Source organism: Neovison vison, chromosome 11, assembly GCF_020171115.1.
Source record: "Neovison vison isolate M4711 chromosome 11, ASM_NN_V1, whole genome shotgun sequence".
Classification (NCBI taxonomy): domain Eukaryota; kingdom Metazoa; phylum Chordata; class Mammalia; order Carnivora; family Mustelidae; genus Neogale; species Neogale vison.
Window position 1 is genome coordinate 161433419 of NC_058101.1, and position 16688 is coordinate 161450106.

Consider the following 16688-nt stretch of genomic DNA (forward strand, 5'->3'; position numbering starts at 1 on the left):
TCTGCAGGACCAGGGCCCCTGCCCTACCTCTCACTCCCGCAGCTGGGCTCTCCTCCCACTGCGTGTATTTGGAACGTTCCACCGCCTGAGTGTCGTGCAAGGGCTGACGGTTCGCTCGAGAAGGCAACTGTCGGCCGCCAAGCCGGCCGCCGGGAGCTGCCTCGTCCGGCCCGAGGAACTCAACCCAGCCGTCCGCGATCCCCACCTTCTCCTCCGCCGGCCGCTGCCCGCCGCCCGCCGCCAGATTCAAATCGCCGGCCCCGCCTCCTTGGCGTCGGCGTTGCTCCAGGAATCTCTACGCCGCCGCTTTCCACACGTGTCCACGCGCACCCCGAACTCTCCCGGGCCTGTACCTAGTCCTCCCAGGACCAGGAGTGGCTTGGTGAGCTCGAGAGAAGCCACCACTAGCTGCGGGTGACGCGCCAACCAGAGAGAGGGGCTGCTAATCTGTATCCAGGGGGGACTACTTTCCGCGAGAATCTCGCGGAAGAACCCTTCGGTTAACGCCTTAGCTCCGCCCTCGCTTTGCAATTGGATGCTGCAAACTTCGAAAAGGACATTGGGCCAATCCTGGCAGAAAGACGGGCGGGCTCTTGCCCAATCATCCAGTCCGGACAGCGGCCGTTTAGTCCGTGGTTTGAGAGGGTGGGCGGAGGCGCTGACTTGTATGGGTCCCTGTTAGGGCTCCACCTCTTTCCTTTCAACCCCGCCTCCCTATGCAGATGAGTGCTACCTGGTATGGGGTTTGCGCCTGCTCAGTAACGCCTAGAGCCGCCGTTCGGCTCCAGGTTGTGCTGATTGGCTGATAACCCTTCCCGTCTGCAAGACTGCAACCTCTCTTCCCTCCCTCCACCTGGGCTGGGTTAGTATGAGCCCACCCAGTGCAGGGCGATAATTGGCTGAGTTCTGGCCGGTGCTGCCGGTTGATTGGTGGATCTTAGAGTCAGTTTGGGAGAGGTGGGGGAAGGGTCCCAGGCTGACTGAGAAGCCCAGGGGCGGGGTGGGAAGGAAGGACCAGCCAACCCTGGGGTGTGGGACCGAGAGTGCGTGCGAGTGTGTCTCTGTAAGAAAAGGAAGGTGGCGAAGGGAGGAGAGTCCGAGTGGGTGGAGGGAGGGGTAGGGCGGGAGAAGAAAAAGGTGGGAGGAGAGCCAGGTGGGAGGGTGGCGACTCACTCAGGACCCAGTGGGGGCAGCGCGATGAGGCGGGTGACCCTGTTCCTTAACGGCAGCCCCAAGAATGGAAAGGTAAGGAGGTCGGTAGGAGGCTGGCCGCCTGTGGGGGGAGAGGGCAGCGGAGCGCGGAACGGGCTGGCAGGGCAGAGGGCTGAAGTTGGGGAGAGGGGCTGGGAGGTGGGCGTGCGCCGGGGTGGAGGACGTCCGGGAGGTGAATGTCGGGTTCCCGCGGCCTCCTCCCAAGCCGCGGGATTCCTGGCGGGAGCCTGCCCTTCGACTCCCCCCGCCGCCCTGGGGGCCAGCGCAGGTCAGCTTGTGCTTTATCGTTCCCTCGTCCAGGTGTGGGTCCTGGAAAGCGGAGGACTCGGAGGGCGAGGGGAGGGCCGCTATCACCTGAGCGCTTGGTGCTGGTGTTCCTCTTTCCACCTCCTCCCGGAAGACCCTGCTGCCCCCCACCCCTGGCTGTAGAAGGGCGCTCGTTGCCACCTTGGTGCTGACTAATGGTCTGCTCCAGAAAGTGGTGGTTAACAACTAAGGCAGACTCGGAAGGTTGATCAGGTAGAAAGAATAAAATTGTCTGTCGGTGGATAAGTCAAATATCCTTCTGTCATAGGGCAAATAGAAGATTGAAAATTAAGGACATTTGCTTGATGGTTCCTACCTCTCTATCTTGTAGGCGCCCCAAGCCCCGCCGCCGCCAAACTTACGTACTCACTTTTTTATTTTGCCTTGCTTTATTCTATTTAGTTCCTTAGAAGACTGTCACAATGGGCCAAAATGGGTTGATTTGATTACTAGTTGCTGTGTTAGGCCTTTGTTGAGGGTGTGGTACCAAATGTTTTTTTCCAAGGCTGGAACAAGCCAAAATGAATCCTGTTCCTTCTCAAGCCTCTTGCCCCACCCATGGAACTTGTTCGGCTTCTTTGGAAAATTTGAGTTCAAGGCAGACATTTATGATGTAGCTAAATGACATCTAGAAGTAACTATGCCTTAGAGTCTAAGGTAAAGGTAAATTGACCTCACTATATTATTTGCCAGAATACAATACTTCCTTTCTTGCATGTTTTGGAAACAGTACGTTTTTAAATAGTGTAATTGTGCCCTGGTATAAAAAATGGTTTTCGAACTACTCTGAAATTTTAAATAAATCTGCTCCAAAAATTTGAACCATGTATAGTTTGTTGTCTATAATTTTGTGTAATTCTGATTTTAGAGATTTAATGTATAAAAACAACTGGCATATATTCAAGTTCTTGAGTTTTCATAAATATTACTTCAAAATATACTTCACAGGGCTCATACTATTTCTGACCATTAACTTTCTAAACCTGTTTGTCTGTTAGCTACTAATAATCTAAAACTTACATTGTTACTGGAAGAAAAAATTAGTATAGCCAAACAACTGTAATATGTTCTCAAAAACAGACCTTTGGTTGACCTTTTTATCTAGCATCTTTTTGTTTCTCTCTGAAAGACAAGATGTTTAGACTCAGTCATAAATATTTAACTGTGCTCTAATTCTCCTCTGAAACCACTGGATTTTGTTCTTTCAAAGATCGGTATGTTAATCTTACCATATATATTTTAAAGCAATCTCGTTTTGACCGGATTAGGTTTTGGGGTTTAAATTTTTAAATTTTTAAAGAATATTTTGAAGGAAGTCTCAAAAGATGGGAAAAAAAAAACACATCTCAAGGAAATAAAGATAAATATATTTATGTTGTGAAGATCATAAAGACCCAGACTGGCGAAAGAATACTATTATGATTCAATATTAAAAACAGATCATACTATAATCCTTACTACTCAATTAGAAAACATATTCTTTGCCAAAGTTCTCAGTGTTTCCTCTCTCTCCAGCTGATTAAAAAAAAACAACAACTGTAATTACTCTTATTTGACAAAAGAGCACAGAATACGTTAACAGCTTGCATGTTTATGTAAATAAGGTGACTAGAGTTAGCCAGGATTGGCATGATCATGGCACGATGTTCATGAAAGACATGCTGAAACAGAGCACTACTATTAGAGTTTGAGTTCCCATCCAGCAGCTGGAGTATCTGTCACTTTCAGTCTCTCCTTATTAACCTAGCTTCTATTTTTGCTTCCTGTTCTAAACTAAAAGATTAGTGTCTCTTTTTTCAAATAAGTTTCCCTCCTATAAAGCTGCTTCTGTGGTTGCCAGGCTGGGCCCTAAAGCCTGGGCTTGGAGAGGCAGAGAGTTACTGCAGGGAACTACATCATATGTTTACCGTGATTCTTCTATATACTGAATGAACATTAAGTGTCACTAGTACATGCTTTGATGTTGTAGTTGTAGAGAGGGCTGTGCGTGCTCTAACACAGTGCTTGCCAGAGTGAGGTGGTACACCACAGAGGGTGTGCAAGAGGAGCCAGGGGAGTTTAAGAAGAAATATTACACTTTTTATTTATATTTTTACCTGGAAATATATAATTATATGAAAACTTGATTTTTTAATCCGTAAAGACACACATGTTTTCCATTACTGAATGTGTCAGGTGGTCTCAAGTCTACTGAGAGAAGGAGGTGCGTTCATATGTGAAAACTTCTTCCCCGATTGGTTCATGTTGGTGTATTGTGATGAACCAAAGCATACAGTGCAGGTTAAGATTGCATTATCCAGGTTTTTTTGTCTGTTTGTTTGTTTTTTAAGATTTTATTTATCTATTTGACAGAGATCACAAGCAGGCAGAGAGGCAGGCAGAGAGAGGAAGGAAAGCAGGCTCCCCGCCGAGCAGAGAGCCCTATGTGGGGCTCAATCCCAGGACCCTGGGATCATGACCTGAGCTGAAGGCAGGGGCTTTAACCCACTGAGCCACCCAGGCACCCCACATTATCCAGTTTTAACTAAATTAACCTTTACCAAAATGCCAAGTGGCTTTAAAAGATTCCTTCAAAGCTGCAGACTGAAGACTTACCTGAACACAAGTAAACAATGAGAAGATGGCAGAGCTACCACTTCTCCAAATATAAACCATGAGATTTTGGAAAAGAAAAAAAAAAAAATTCTGGACCTAAGAAGTCCAAAAGTGTCAGGGTTGTTGTTTTTTTGTTTTTGTTTTTGTTTTTAAAGATTTACCTATTTATGTGAGGGCGCTCGTGCACATGTGCGAGTGGGGGGAGAGGCAGAGGGAGAGAATCTTTCAAGCAGACTCCCCACTGAGTGCCAGAGCATGAATTAGGGCTAAGTCCCATGATCCTGAGATCATGACCTGATCCAAAACCAAGAGTTGAATGCTCAACTGACTAGACCACCCAGGCACCCCCAGAAGTGCTGAATTTTAAGAAGACTATTTAAAGTCCTAATTAGTAGCTGTTTTTAACTGTAAGCCACTCCCTAAGTGTATCTTGTTCTTTGAAACATAAGCTGATGATGAGATGAGGTCACCCTAATTAGCAAGATGTTTAAAAATATTTTCCAATGTATGAAGACAATAAGATGTTTTTCTTTTCCTTTCTTGTTTGTTTTCAGTGTTAAAAATCAATTTTACATTTGGCATGATTTCCCTAAATTTAATGATATTTAGGGGATATTTACCAGCCAGCAGCATATTGAAAGTCGATAAAGGTCCTCATTTGGGAAATCATATGTGTTTTCTGACCATGGCATAAACTTTATATATAAGTAAATAAATATACAATACAAATGTTTGAGGACATGCCCAAAAATGTTTTACTGATGGGGTACATAATCAAAAATGTTTGAAGGCCATACTTCTAAAAAATTGGGATCTTCAAATTTGTTTTTTTTTAGTTGCTCCATAAGGATCAGTGTATCCTCTCATCCTTTCTCCGTATGCCTCAGAATTCCCATTTTTCTCTTTTTAATATTCTCTGTAAATAGCATTAAGGAATTTGAAATGAGGACTCAGACATCTGAATGTTTTAAGTGGCTTCTGAATAACTAATGTCAGCTCAAAATTTCTGTAAATTTTGAACAAGAGTTGCTTTAACTTCAGAATATTTAGTAATAGGCTGTGCAAGTCACAGACCTTTTTATATCTTACTTTTTCAGCCAGAACTTACTGAGTACCATCTTGTACAAGGAACCATGCCAGCTCACTACAGACATAATGGGATGGGAGATAGGTCTTTTATACTGATGTTTACACTCTTTATCTAGGACATAAGTGTTTTCTTCTGGCTTTGATATTAGGTCAGAAATGTTGTTAATATAAAGTATCCAGATTTGAATCCATTATATTAAGTTGAAGAAAGATGAAATCTGTGATCTTTGCCTATTGAGATCTAAACATTAATAAGAACTTTGCTCTTCAGCTTTAAAACATTTAAAAATACATTTGATACATATAAAGAATATTAAATGCATAATACTTAAGAGGAAAATAACATACCAAATATCAGTAAACCTGCCACACAACATAAGAAAAAATATATTACCAAAACTTAATGTGCTTATTCGCTTTCCTATCCCCCTGCTTCTCTGTGAAGTCAGCTAATTTCATGAATGCTGTATTTCTCTTTGCTCTGTGTCTTTAATAGTTCAGTTATAGTTATATATATATTTTTAAATTTGTTATATACATCTTTAATAGATATAACTAATCTGTATAACTGTATATAACTGAACTGCATATTTGTCATCTTTGGGACATATCCTAAATGGATGTCATATGTAATATCTTTGGACTTATATTTTTCATTCAATATAGTATTTCTAAGATTATATCCATAATGTTACACATAGTTTAGTTATTTTTGCTGCTTTATAATAGTCCATTAATTACAAGCACTATCCCATTTTATCCATACTCCTGTCAGTGGACATTCGGGTTGTTCTTTTCTTTATATTTTGCTATTAAATTAACAGTGTTGCCATGAATATTCCTGTGTCGGTATCCTGGAAAATGCACACATGCCAGCATTTTTCTAGGGCAGTGGATGGCAAACTTCAGCATGTATTGGGATCCGTTGAAGAATGGAGAAAACACATTGCTGGGTTCCAACCTCAGTGCTTAAGATTCAGTAGATCTAGGGTGGGGCTAGGAATTTGAATTTCTAACATATTTCCAAGGTGAGCCTAATGCTGCCAATTAGGGACCACACTTTTTTTTTTTTTAAGATTTTATTTATTTGAGAGAAAGAGAGAAAACATGAGCAGGGGGAAGGGCAGAGGAAGAATCTGGCTCCACTCTCCTACCCTTTGCTCTATTGGGGCTCCATCCTAGATCCCAGTACTCCAGGACCATGACCCAAGGTGATGGCAGCTGCTTAGCCTACTGAGCCACCCAGGCATCCCTAGGGAACACATTTTTGAGAACCAATGCTCTGTGAATATAAGTTGTACTAACAGCTGACCCTTCAACAATATGGATTTGAACTGCACAGGTCCACTTATGTGTAGATTTTTTTTTTTTTTATAAATAACCTATAGTACTATGAATATATTTTCTCTAGCACACTTTGTTATAAAAATAGAGTAACATAACTTAGACATTATGTGTTAATTGACTATGTTATTGGTATGACTTCTGGTCAATAGTCAGCTATTAGTAAAGTGTTCGAAGAGTCAGAAGTTATATGTGGATTTTACACATCCTCTACACAGGAGAGGGGGAGTTGGTGCCCCAAAACCCTGCATTGTTCAAGAGTCAACTGTATTGGGTGTTAGGTATATGAATGCTTAATTTTTTTAAATGCCAAATTGTTTTTCAGTTATTGCAGTAATTTTATATTCCACCAGCATTGCATAAACCTTCCCACTGATCCACATCCTCCTCAATGCTTGATATTCTCAATACTTTTTAATATTTAATATTTTAATATTTGCCTTCTTGACCTAAGGTTATGTTCTCTTTTTTAGGAACAAAATAATTTTAAAATATGTGGAATTTAAGAAACAAGACAAAGAGGAAAGGGGAAAAAGAGAAGCAAACCAAGAAACAAACTTAACTATAGAGAACAAACTGATGGTTATCAGAGGGGAGGCAGGATTGGGGGGATGTGTGAAATAGGGGATGGGGATGAAGAAGTACACTTATGATAAGCACCAGGTGTTGTATGCAGTATTGAATCACTCTGTCGAACACCTGAAACTAATGTTAAACTGTTAACTAACTGAAATTTAAATAAAAACCAGCCCTCCCCCCCAATTTTAGTATTGAACTAAAAGTATAGGTAGAGTAAATTGAGTTCTGTGTTTGGTAATTGTGATTGGTGGTTTGGTTGAATAAATCAGCCTGCATAAATTGAATAAGTATTTTTTTATAGTATATTAGTTAATAGATAATATGGGCATAAAGAAAAATGCTTTATGTACATTTTATGTAATTTTTAAATTTGAATAACATAGGTTACAATTTGAAAGTGGTGTTTAAAGGCAAATTAAAACTCACTAAACTGATATGCCCTCCTAGACACAGTATAACATTGGCTTTCCAGTTGGTAGATGGCTTTCACTTGTCTTGGGGTCTGAAATTTAGAAAGGATTAAGTTAAATAGTAGCATGATACGGTGATCATTAACTTAACTAGAAGCACTTCTCAGTTTACTCCATCGAATGTTTCCATTCTAAGTATAGTGCCTTATTTATTAAAGTAGATAATCCCAGTAACTTGGGAACTCCAGGTCCACCCTGGGGAGCATACCACACAGAAAGCAAATAACTATTCTTAGCATGATCATTTTATAAATGCTTGGCCTCTCTGAGGACTAAAATAAGCTTAGTGTATAACAAAGCTCATATCTATGATATACAGGATTTTCATTGCTGCTTTCTCCCCAACAAAGCTGTTACATAAGGAAAGGTACATGAGCCAGTCTATTAAAGACTTTCTTATCAACTTAAAATGTTTTCCAAGCCTATCACATTTTTATGTTGGTATATATCTATTTTTAAATTAGATATTCTGATTGGTTCATATCAAAGACAGATTTCGAATATATGTTTACAATATAATTCCATCTTATTTGTTAGTATGCTTAAGAAAGTAAAGCTAAAGTGATCTAATTAAAAAACAAATGCCAAAAATGCCCTCCAAATGAAAAATAAGAGTGGTAGCCCAACTTGAGGGCAGTTTTCAAATCTACAGAACTGTGAGATTTCTTGCAATAATTTCACTGCTACTTTCTCTAATTGCTGGCCTTTTGATTATTTCATTTAGAGGAAAGTGTGAGTTGCATAACATCGATACATTAAATTTTCCTCCATTTTTTGATAAGTCTGGTTGAGGGAGAAGAGTGAAAAGAAATGTTGGGGGAGAAAGTTGATGTTCTATCTAGCAAGGAGAGGATAATGTCAAATCAACTAAAGCCATGTAAAGATATATAAGAAGTAAAGGTCAATTAAAAACTTCTTACATAATGGCAACTATGACAAGAATGCTGAAATTGGAAAGGATTTTCTTATTCTCCCCTGGCAGTTTCCAGGCTGTAAAAGTCGATCCTACATTTGCTTTGGTCAGTCTCTTGTGCTTCTATGCTTTTGATTCTTTTCCTTTTTCTCTCCACACCCTTTCTCTGCCCAGATGGGTTTGCTGCAGGTAATGCCTTAGTTTTTTCTCTTCCTTTTCTCCCAGGAACATGTATCTGCAGTAACAGAATTCCAGGCTCTATTACAGAGGCGAAAAAATGATAGGAAATAAAGGAGACACATTTTATTCAGGTTTCAGTTATGTATGGCATGTCTGCTGTGTTGAGACACTGCCAAGTGCTTTCCATTATTTTTTTTTAAACCATGGCAAGATATACATAACATAAAAGTTACCATTTTAGCCATTTTTAAGCATATAGTTCATTGGCATTAAGTACATTCACCCCTACTTCCAGAACTTTTTTTATCATACTTAGTAGAAACTACATATAAAAAATGACTTTCCAATTCACCCTCTCCCCTGGTAATCTTTATTCTACTTTCTGCCTCTATGAATTTGCCTATGTCATATAAGTGGGATCACATAATATTTGCCCTTTTATGTGTCTGGCTTAGTTAGCATATGGCTTCAGGATTCATCTATATTGTAGCATGTATCAGAATTTCATTCCTTTTAATAGCTAGATAATATTCCATTGTGTGTATTTACCACATTTTGTTTATCCATTCATCTGTTAAGGACACTTGGATTGTGTATGACTTTTAATCCACCTACATCCCATTAAAATTGTGCTTGCCTACAACTCTTCCCTAGAATTCCCCAACTTGCTATAGTTATCTGTCCTTTCATCTTTATTAACCAAGAGAAGACAGTTGGGAATCTGAGTACTCTGCCATGAAGATTGCACACTTCCTTATTGGCAAACAATTCCCTCTATACCCTGCTATTCATTTCATTTATTTAACTGAAAATTCAGGGTCTAAACTCCAGTCACTGGTAAACAAAGGATCAGCCTTGTTTCTTATTTCATATGGCACTTTGATCCAGTATCCTGTGGGAGGTTGATTGGTTGTTCATTCTTCATGTTCAGCCCCTCATCTATGTTTTACTCTTAATTTTCAGTGATCCTAACTGATAATGGTAACGCTATACAAATCAGCCACTGGGAGCCCATAGTTAAAATTATATTGGAGCAAAAAACAACTTAACTACATGTAGAGATTCTCAGCCTCCCCACCTATGCGTTTGCATTGCTCCTACATCTATCAGACTGTGCCTGATGTAAAGCAGGAGAGAACAATTCACTGTATCCCAGCTGTTGGCTGTATTTAGAATTAGCTAAAATCTGGCTTTTATAATATCAGTAGTTACTGAAGAATTAAGTGAAGTGGGAAGTTGTTACCTTTCACATGGTGGTTGATGTAGTAAATGTTATCATAAACAGTAAATATTCCTATTTTTAAAATAAACCATTCCTATAACAAAGGAATAACATAAAAGCAACATTACAGAGGTCTCAGGCATTTTGCTAAGCTCATACCATGCAGTAACTCATTTCATCCTTATGATCTGATGTCGGTGTGACTTTTATTCATTTTTGGTTAAAGCAACAGAAGCATGAAGAAGTTAATTTGTCTCATGTCGACAGCTAGAGGATGTCAGAATCTACATGCAGGTGTGGGTCTGTCTTCAGAACTAGAGTGTTATTTAACATACATAAGATAGTAGACTATTTTCATGCAGAGATGATTTCTTACACTCTAATTTTGGATCTCAGCAATATTAGATATAAGAACCTCTCAAAATCTCCTTTTATGGATAGTCTGATTTTTAGTCCTGTTTATAGTATGGTGGTTTATAATTTGTAAATAATGAAATTCATTATATAAGTTGTCCAAATTAATCTGGTGTGTTCACAGGTGGTCGCTGTGTATGGAACTTTATCTGATTTGCTTTCTGTGGCCAGCAGTAAACTCGGCATAAAAGCCACCAGTGTGTATAATGGGAAAGGTGGACTGATCGATGATATTGCTTTGATCAGGTAACCTTCACCTTCTTATAAGCTGTCTACAGTGTTCCCTCAGCATCTTGGTGCTCTGCTGTTTCCCTTAGGCAGTAGTTTAATTACTGGTAAGAATACAGAATTTTGGCAAATGATTGCCTAAAATTTGCTCTTTAGAATTTAAGTAATTTAGACTTCTACTATATGGTAGAAGATCCTCAGTATATTCCAGTATTCTGATAGTCTTTCTGCATATTTCATACATGGAATTTTTTTCTTTCTGTTGCTAGAGGTGGATCTAATAGGATGTGCAATTCAGGAGGGGTGTCAGAATTTATTTTGGTATTACAGAATTGATGTACGTACATTAACTCATGACTTGATTGCCTCTGAACCTGTGTTTTTGTAAGATAAATTTAAAATGTTGATCCTTCTCTACTTGTTATACAAATAGTCCTCACAGCAAATCAGGCCAGTTTGCTAAATGACTAATTTACACAGTTCATCAAAAATCAATTTGTCAAATGACCAATTTGCCCAGTGTTTTCTAGTTGTTAATTTCACCACATTTTTTAAAATTTTTTTTTATTTATTCATTTGAGAGAGAGAGCACACAAGCAGCAGGAGAGGCAGAGAGAGAGAGAAGAGAAGCAGGCTCCCCGCTGAGGCAGCCTGGAACCTGATGTGGGGTTCAGTCCCAGGACCTGGAGATCATGATCTGAGCCAAAGGGACACCTAACCATCTTAGCCACCCAGGCACCCCTCACGACATCTTTTCTACTTCTTTTCCCACCAGCTTATAATTTGAGTTTGGTTAATACCCATTTAGCATGTTTCAAAATTCAGATGCCTAGAACTTTTGACTCTGAAGACATGCATTTTTTTAATGTTAGAAATCTGATTGATGCTCCTGCTTATTGTTTAGTTCATTTCCTAAGAATGCTTTGAATTTCATAAACCTTACAAGGACCTACTTTGGTAAAAAACTTGCTAAATAAAGTAGAGCTTTAAGTAGGGTTAACTCACCAGTGATCACCACGATAGTGATTTTTTTTTTCGGTTAGGTTTTGTTTTTAAATATCCCAGGCAGATCTGTCTCCTTAAAACAGATTAGTTTACCTCATTCCATCCTCATAGGATCATAGAATTTTGAAGCAAGAAGAGACTTGAGAAAGAAAATAGGAAGGGAATGCTAAGTACTGACTCTGCCCAAGTCACTTCCATTTAATTGGCAAGACATGGGATTTTTTAAAATGATGGTATGAAGATAATGATGCACTGAATTACAGTACAAAAATACAAAGCTAATTCAAAGTTTAGTTTTCATTTAAACTCAGGTCAGAATGACCTTTCAACATAATATACTGCTTTTGAAGGTAATCGCTTCTAATCTCTTCATTTTATAAATGAGGAAACTAAACATGTGAGAAGTTCAATGTCTTACCTGGGTCACACCGTTTAGCAGTTGATTTTTGTTAATGAGAAGAAAACAGATGTTCATACTAGTCTTAAAAAGTTAATTGGCATAGTGATTAAGTAGAAGAGATTGTAGACTTAAAAGATACAGTTTTAAAGTCCAAATCAATTAGAATTTCTTAATTTTTTCAACATCTGTCTCCCAGCTTCTTTCTGTTTTGATAGATAATTGAGTCTCATTGTTGGATGATTTGCATCAAGCTAAATTTCTCCTTAACCCAGATGCTGCCTCTAAGAAACATTTAGTGTATTCCTATGATGCCTTATAGGAAATAAAAATTTGCAACATAGAAGGTCAGAACTGAAGCCTTCTGAACTAGAAAATGTCTACTTGATTAAGAACTGGTGGCTCACAGTATAATCTCTAATCATTTATTTGCACAAATAGATATTTTGAGGTAGGGGAGGAGAATATGCACTGATAATCTAGAATTTTGGATTATATGCAATCATTTTACCTTTGGGTGTGTGGTGGGTGTTAATGAGTTTTTATAGCAGAGTTCTGATTGCAATTTTATTCTTCCTAGATGTAACATAAAAATGTATTTTCATTTCCAGAGCACAGAGCAGCTGATGATTTAGAAGAAAAACCCAATCATTTATTTAGGGTTATAGAATTAAAGTAAAAAAAGAAGAGTTGGCAGTGCCTTTAATCATATCCCTTGAGCATGAGAATATGTTCTCCAGTTGATAAGAAAGCTGTGAGTTCACAGGATTTGCATAGTGTGTTTTGTTTTGTTTTTACCATTTTAAAAGTTCTTCCATGTGCAGGACCTTATTTGAATTTAAATCCAAAGACCGTTAAATCAAGAAGTTAAGCAAAGCACTGAAACTTAGTTTCTTTGCAATATAGACTGATAGCAAAACCTGTCTTCTGCATAATTCTAAGGTATAGGTCCTCTAGTCAACTGATAATTAATGTGATTTCTGGATTTTGATGGTGGCTTTTAAATTTTGATTTTCCCAGGGATGATGATGTTTTGTTTGTGTGTGAAGGAGAACCATTTATTGGTAAGTGACTTCCTTACAAGCCAATTTTATCTGCCAAAATGAAAAAGATGGCAAATATTTTACATGCACTTACTAAGCTTCATTGAAAAGGATCTCATGGCAGCATTCAGATCTTCATACCTTTTTTTATTCTAAATTGGGTGTGTGTTGAAGTAAAGTTTTAATTTGAATTATATTATCATATTTTAGTATGGATACCTCATCTTTTACATGCCTTTAAAATGCACTGAAATTGCATAGGTTCATCAAAAATGACATGATAAGGTCATTTTGATTGTGGAAATACAACTTTTTTCTGATATGTTCTCCTTGAGAGTAATTGTCCCAATTCCTGTAAGTGTTAGGTTATAGAATTTTGAGTGTGCACTGCTTGCATAAGTTAGCATTTGACAGTCATTCACAGTGGCCATATCAGATCAGTCAAAATGACTTGATATCGACCACATACACAAACACATAGGCTACTTTTTGATTTGGAAGAAAGCTTATACAATTGTGCATCTCAAGAAAAAGAGCCTAAGGCTTAAATAACATCACTGTTCTTTAATGAGTATTTGATATATTTACGTCCATACAATCTGACCCTGAATATTTAATGATTTGTGTAAGCCATGACAATAATTGTATTTGGTGAGCAGAGGGAATTCTTAGGATCATCACACAGGCAGTTGCCAAATTAGAAGTAAGTACATTCTCTTCTCTGTCTTTATCTTAAGACGATGAGCACAAATTTTTCCACATCTTTTATCCATTAGCTTAACAAAGTATTTAGCAGGCAGTGGTCACTTAATTGGTTCATTGTACACATACAAACAAAAAGTAATCAAATAATGTTTTTGTCTTACCATTATGAACTTCTGGATTTAAAAATATTTGTTATGTTTTCATGCTTTGCGTTTATGGATGCTTACATTGTTTTACATTTGAGTGGTGGAAACCTCTTCAACTCCTTTTATTAAAACCCCATTGGTCTTTTATAGCTTCCTTACTATCTGGAATAACAAGGCATTCATCTTATACTTCTGTTGCAAACCCAGATCAATATGTTTTCCAAGAAGCCTTAATGTCTTTTAGTAGGAAATATCATTTCAAAACACAATCTGGGTGTCAGGCTCTTAGTCACTGGGTTCATTATTTTTACTAGGCTTTTTGGTAGGCAGAGTTGAAAATACATAGCTAGCTAGAAATGCAATTTATGTGTAATATATGATAAGAAAGTTTATATAATATATGGCATTATAAGAGAGAAGTAGAATTTCTCCTGGGTTCATACTCACTCACACTTTGGTTTATAATCAGGATTGTTAAGATTTTTATTTAACCTTTTCTGTCTTACACCTATGTCTCCTTATATCCATATCAATAATTCTGGCTTGGGGGAATGTAGGGAATGATAGAATTATGTCACATAAGTACTCATTTCATCCCACACAAAACACACATAAAAGTGTCAGTATCAATTCCAATAGTTTCAGTACCAATATGAATCCTAAAGACAGTTAAACATTTTTTTGCAAATGCTCATTCCTTTCTTTCCTTACTTAAAAAATAATTTTATTGTTTCTACATTATCAGCTTACATAGCCATTATAGACTATACTCTCTTAAAACTGTCACTTAGCTTTACCCTTTCAAATGTATTTAATGCTCACCCCCAATCCTTATGTTGATGCCTCCAGTGGTTGTCTGAAACTCTAGTAGATTCCTTACAAAGAACTTCCAAGAAGAACAGTGTTCTCTGACATCTCACATGTTAATAACAGTTTGTGGCTTCTATTTTTGACAATCAATTTGACTGGATATAAAATCGTATGTCAAAACTGAACAAATTGAAAACTTTAATGATGTATGTTTTATTGTGTATCAGTTATCTCTCAACTAAGCTGTTAAAAAAAAACCCTTGGTTCATATTTTCTTTCTTCAGGTATCTTAAATATGTTGTACTCTGTCTTATTCTGGCATAAAATGTTCGTGTCCAAAAAATATCATTCATAATGATTATTTTTCCTAGGTCACTCAAAGGATTATTCTCTTTCTTTAAAGAACAGTAATTTTGGTAGACTTTTTCTGAGTATTCTGAGCTTATTCTCTCTGTCTGATAAGTGGTGGACCTTGTCAATATGTACTTTCAAATCTTCTTTTGATTTCAGAAAAGTTTTCTTGAATTCTAAATTATGCATTTATTTTGTCCCCCTGCTTTAATTTTCTTTCAGTACTCCTATTGTTTGTATGTTGGATATTCTATACCTGTCTTCTAGATCGGAAATCTCTGCACTCCTTTTCATCTCTTCCTTCATTTCTTATTATTTTAAAAGTTTTCCTCTTTTTCAACTTTTCTTTCCTTTAAGGTATTACCTGTTTATTCTCTCCTGTGCTGCTTCTAGTGTAGTTTCATTTCTGAATTAGGTTTTGGTTTTTTGTTTTTTTTTAAGATTTTATTTACTTATTTGACAGAGAGAGATCACAAGTAGGCAGAGAGGCAGGCAGAGAGAGAGGAAGGGAAGCAGGCTCCCTGCTGAGCAGAGAGCCCAATGCAGGGCTCGATCCCAGGACCCTGGGATCATAACCTGGGCCATAGGCAGAGGCTTTAACCCACTTAGCCACCCAGGCCCCCCGAATTAGGTTTTCATCATAGTTCTCATTCTCTCCTCTGAGTTCTCTCACCTCATTGGTGAATTTTTGTAATTCTGGGTTATGTTCTTTTCATATTTTATACTATTTACTATTTTTAGCATGTTTGGAATATTTGGTAATAGTTTTTATCTATTTTGGGGGCATTTCTTTCTGGCACATTTTCATTGTTTATAGGGATGTAATTCTTATTCTTTGAAAATTTTTGTATGAGATTTTCTGTTGCCCACTTAACGGGAAATTGTTTTCTTTAACTTGAGAAGGGAAAGCTAACTTAGGGAAGGTTTTCTAATTTCATGGCTCTGAAGTTCACTTTTCTGTTATTTGTGTGACATATTAAAAAATATGTAAGTCACCTTCTGATGTATTCTGGCTGTTTTAGACCTTTTTAACTTTTATTTGGACTCCCTTGTCTTTGTCTTTTGTCTTTTGTCTCTGCCTTTGTTCTGTTCAGCATGGGTTCTTTTTCCAGCGTCTTATCCTTGGTGTATTGGGCTTTGTCCTAGAAGGGAGTTTTGGCTGGTGGGTTTTGAGGTTCATTTATAGCCTCCTCAGATCTTACTGCAAACTACTTGCTTCACCCACCCATGGATTGAACATACCCCTTCCACTTTCAGTCTGCTATTCTCAAATAGATTTGCCAAACTTTGAAGTGAGTATGGATTACTTTGAAATTCTTAGGTTCATCACCTAACCTGTTGTTTCTGTCAGCTTCTTCCTTCAACGATGCTAATGCTGTGGTCCTCTTGTATCTGTGGGATTACCTTATCAGTTTTGTCTTAAATGCTATCGATGCATCGCTAGTAGCTCTGTTAAGCTTTTAAGTATGTTTTTACTGTCAAAGTTGAAGCTTATTGCCTTCTTCCCCATTAACTCAATCATACCTTTTTTATTGTTTTCTGCATGTCATTTCTAGATCCTCAGACAGATTCTAAACTACCTGAAGGGTTGTCAGGATCTCACACAGACTGGCTAACCTTAAATGTTGGAGGGCGGTACTTTACAACTACACGGTAGGTGCATGTGAATGTGTGCACAG

The 16688-nt window shown here is 38.0% G+C and overlaps 2 protein-coding genes across 4 annotated transcripts in view; one reads left to right on the top strand and one right to left on the bottom strand.

Moving 5' to 3' along the window:
* CDCA2 (cell division cycle associated 2) overlaps nt 1-393 on the bottom strand; it is a 50603-nt gene extending 50210 nt beyond the window's left edge. The window contains exon 1 of one of the 2 annotated variants that reach the window (XM_044225115.1): nt 206-393. The gene's annotated coding sequence lies outside the window, so the exon portion shown is untranslated. Of the gene's footprint in view, nt 1-27 lie in introns of both variants that reach the window. The other variant, XM_044225114.1, reaches the window with a different exon arrangement.
* A 601-nt stretch (nt 394-994) lies between these two features.
* Nucleotides 995-16688, top strand: part of KCTD9 (potassium channel tetramerization domain containing 9) — a 43980-nt gene continuing 28286 nt past the window's right edge. Inside the window, exons 1-4 of one of the 2 annotated variants that reach the window (XM_044225122.1) lie at nt 995-1063; nt 10449-10570; nt 12975-13018; nt 16566-16662. Coding sequence is in view for 1 of the 2 variants with exons in the window: in XM_044225120.1 (XP_044081055.1) it covers nt 1198-1245; nt 10449-10570; nt 12975-13018; nt 16566-16662 (311 nt within the window). In the remaining variant the exon portion in view is untranslated. The other variant, XM_044225120.1, reaches the window with a different exon arrangement.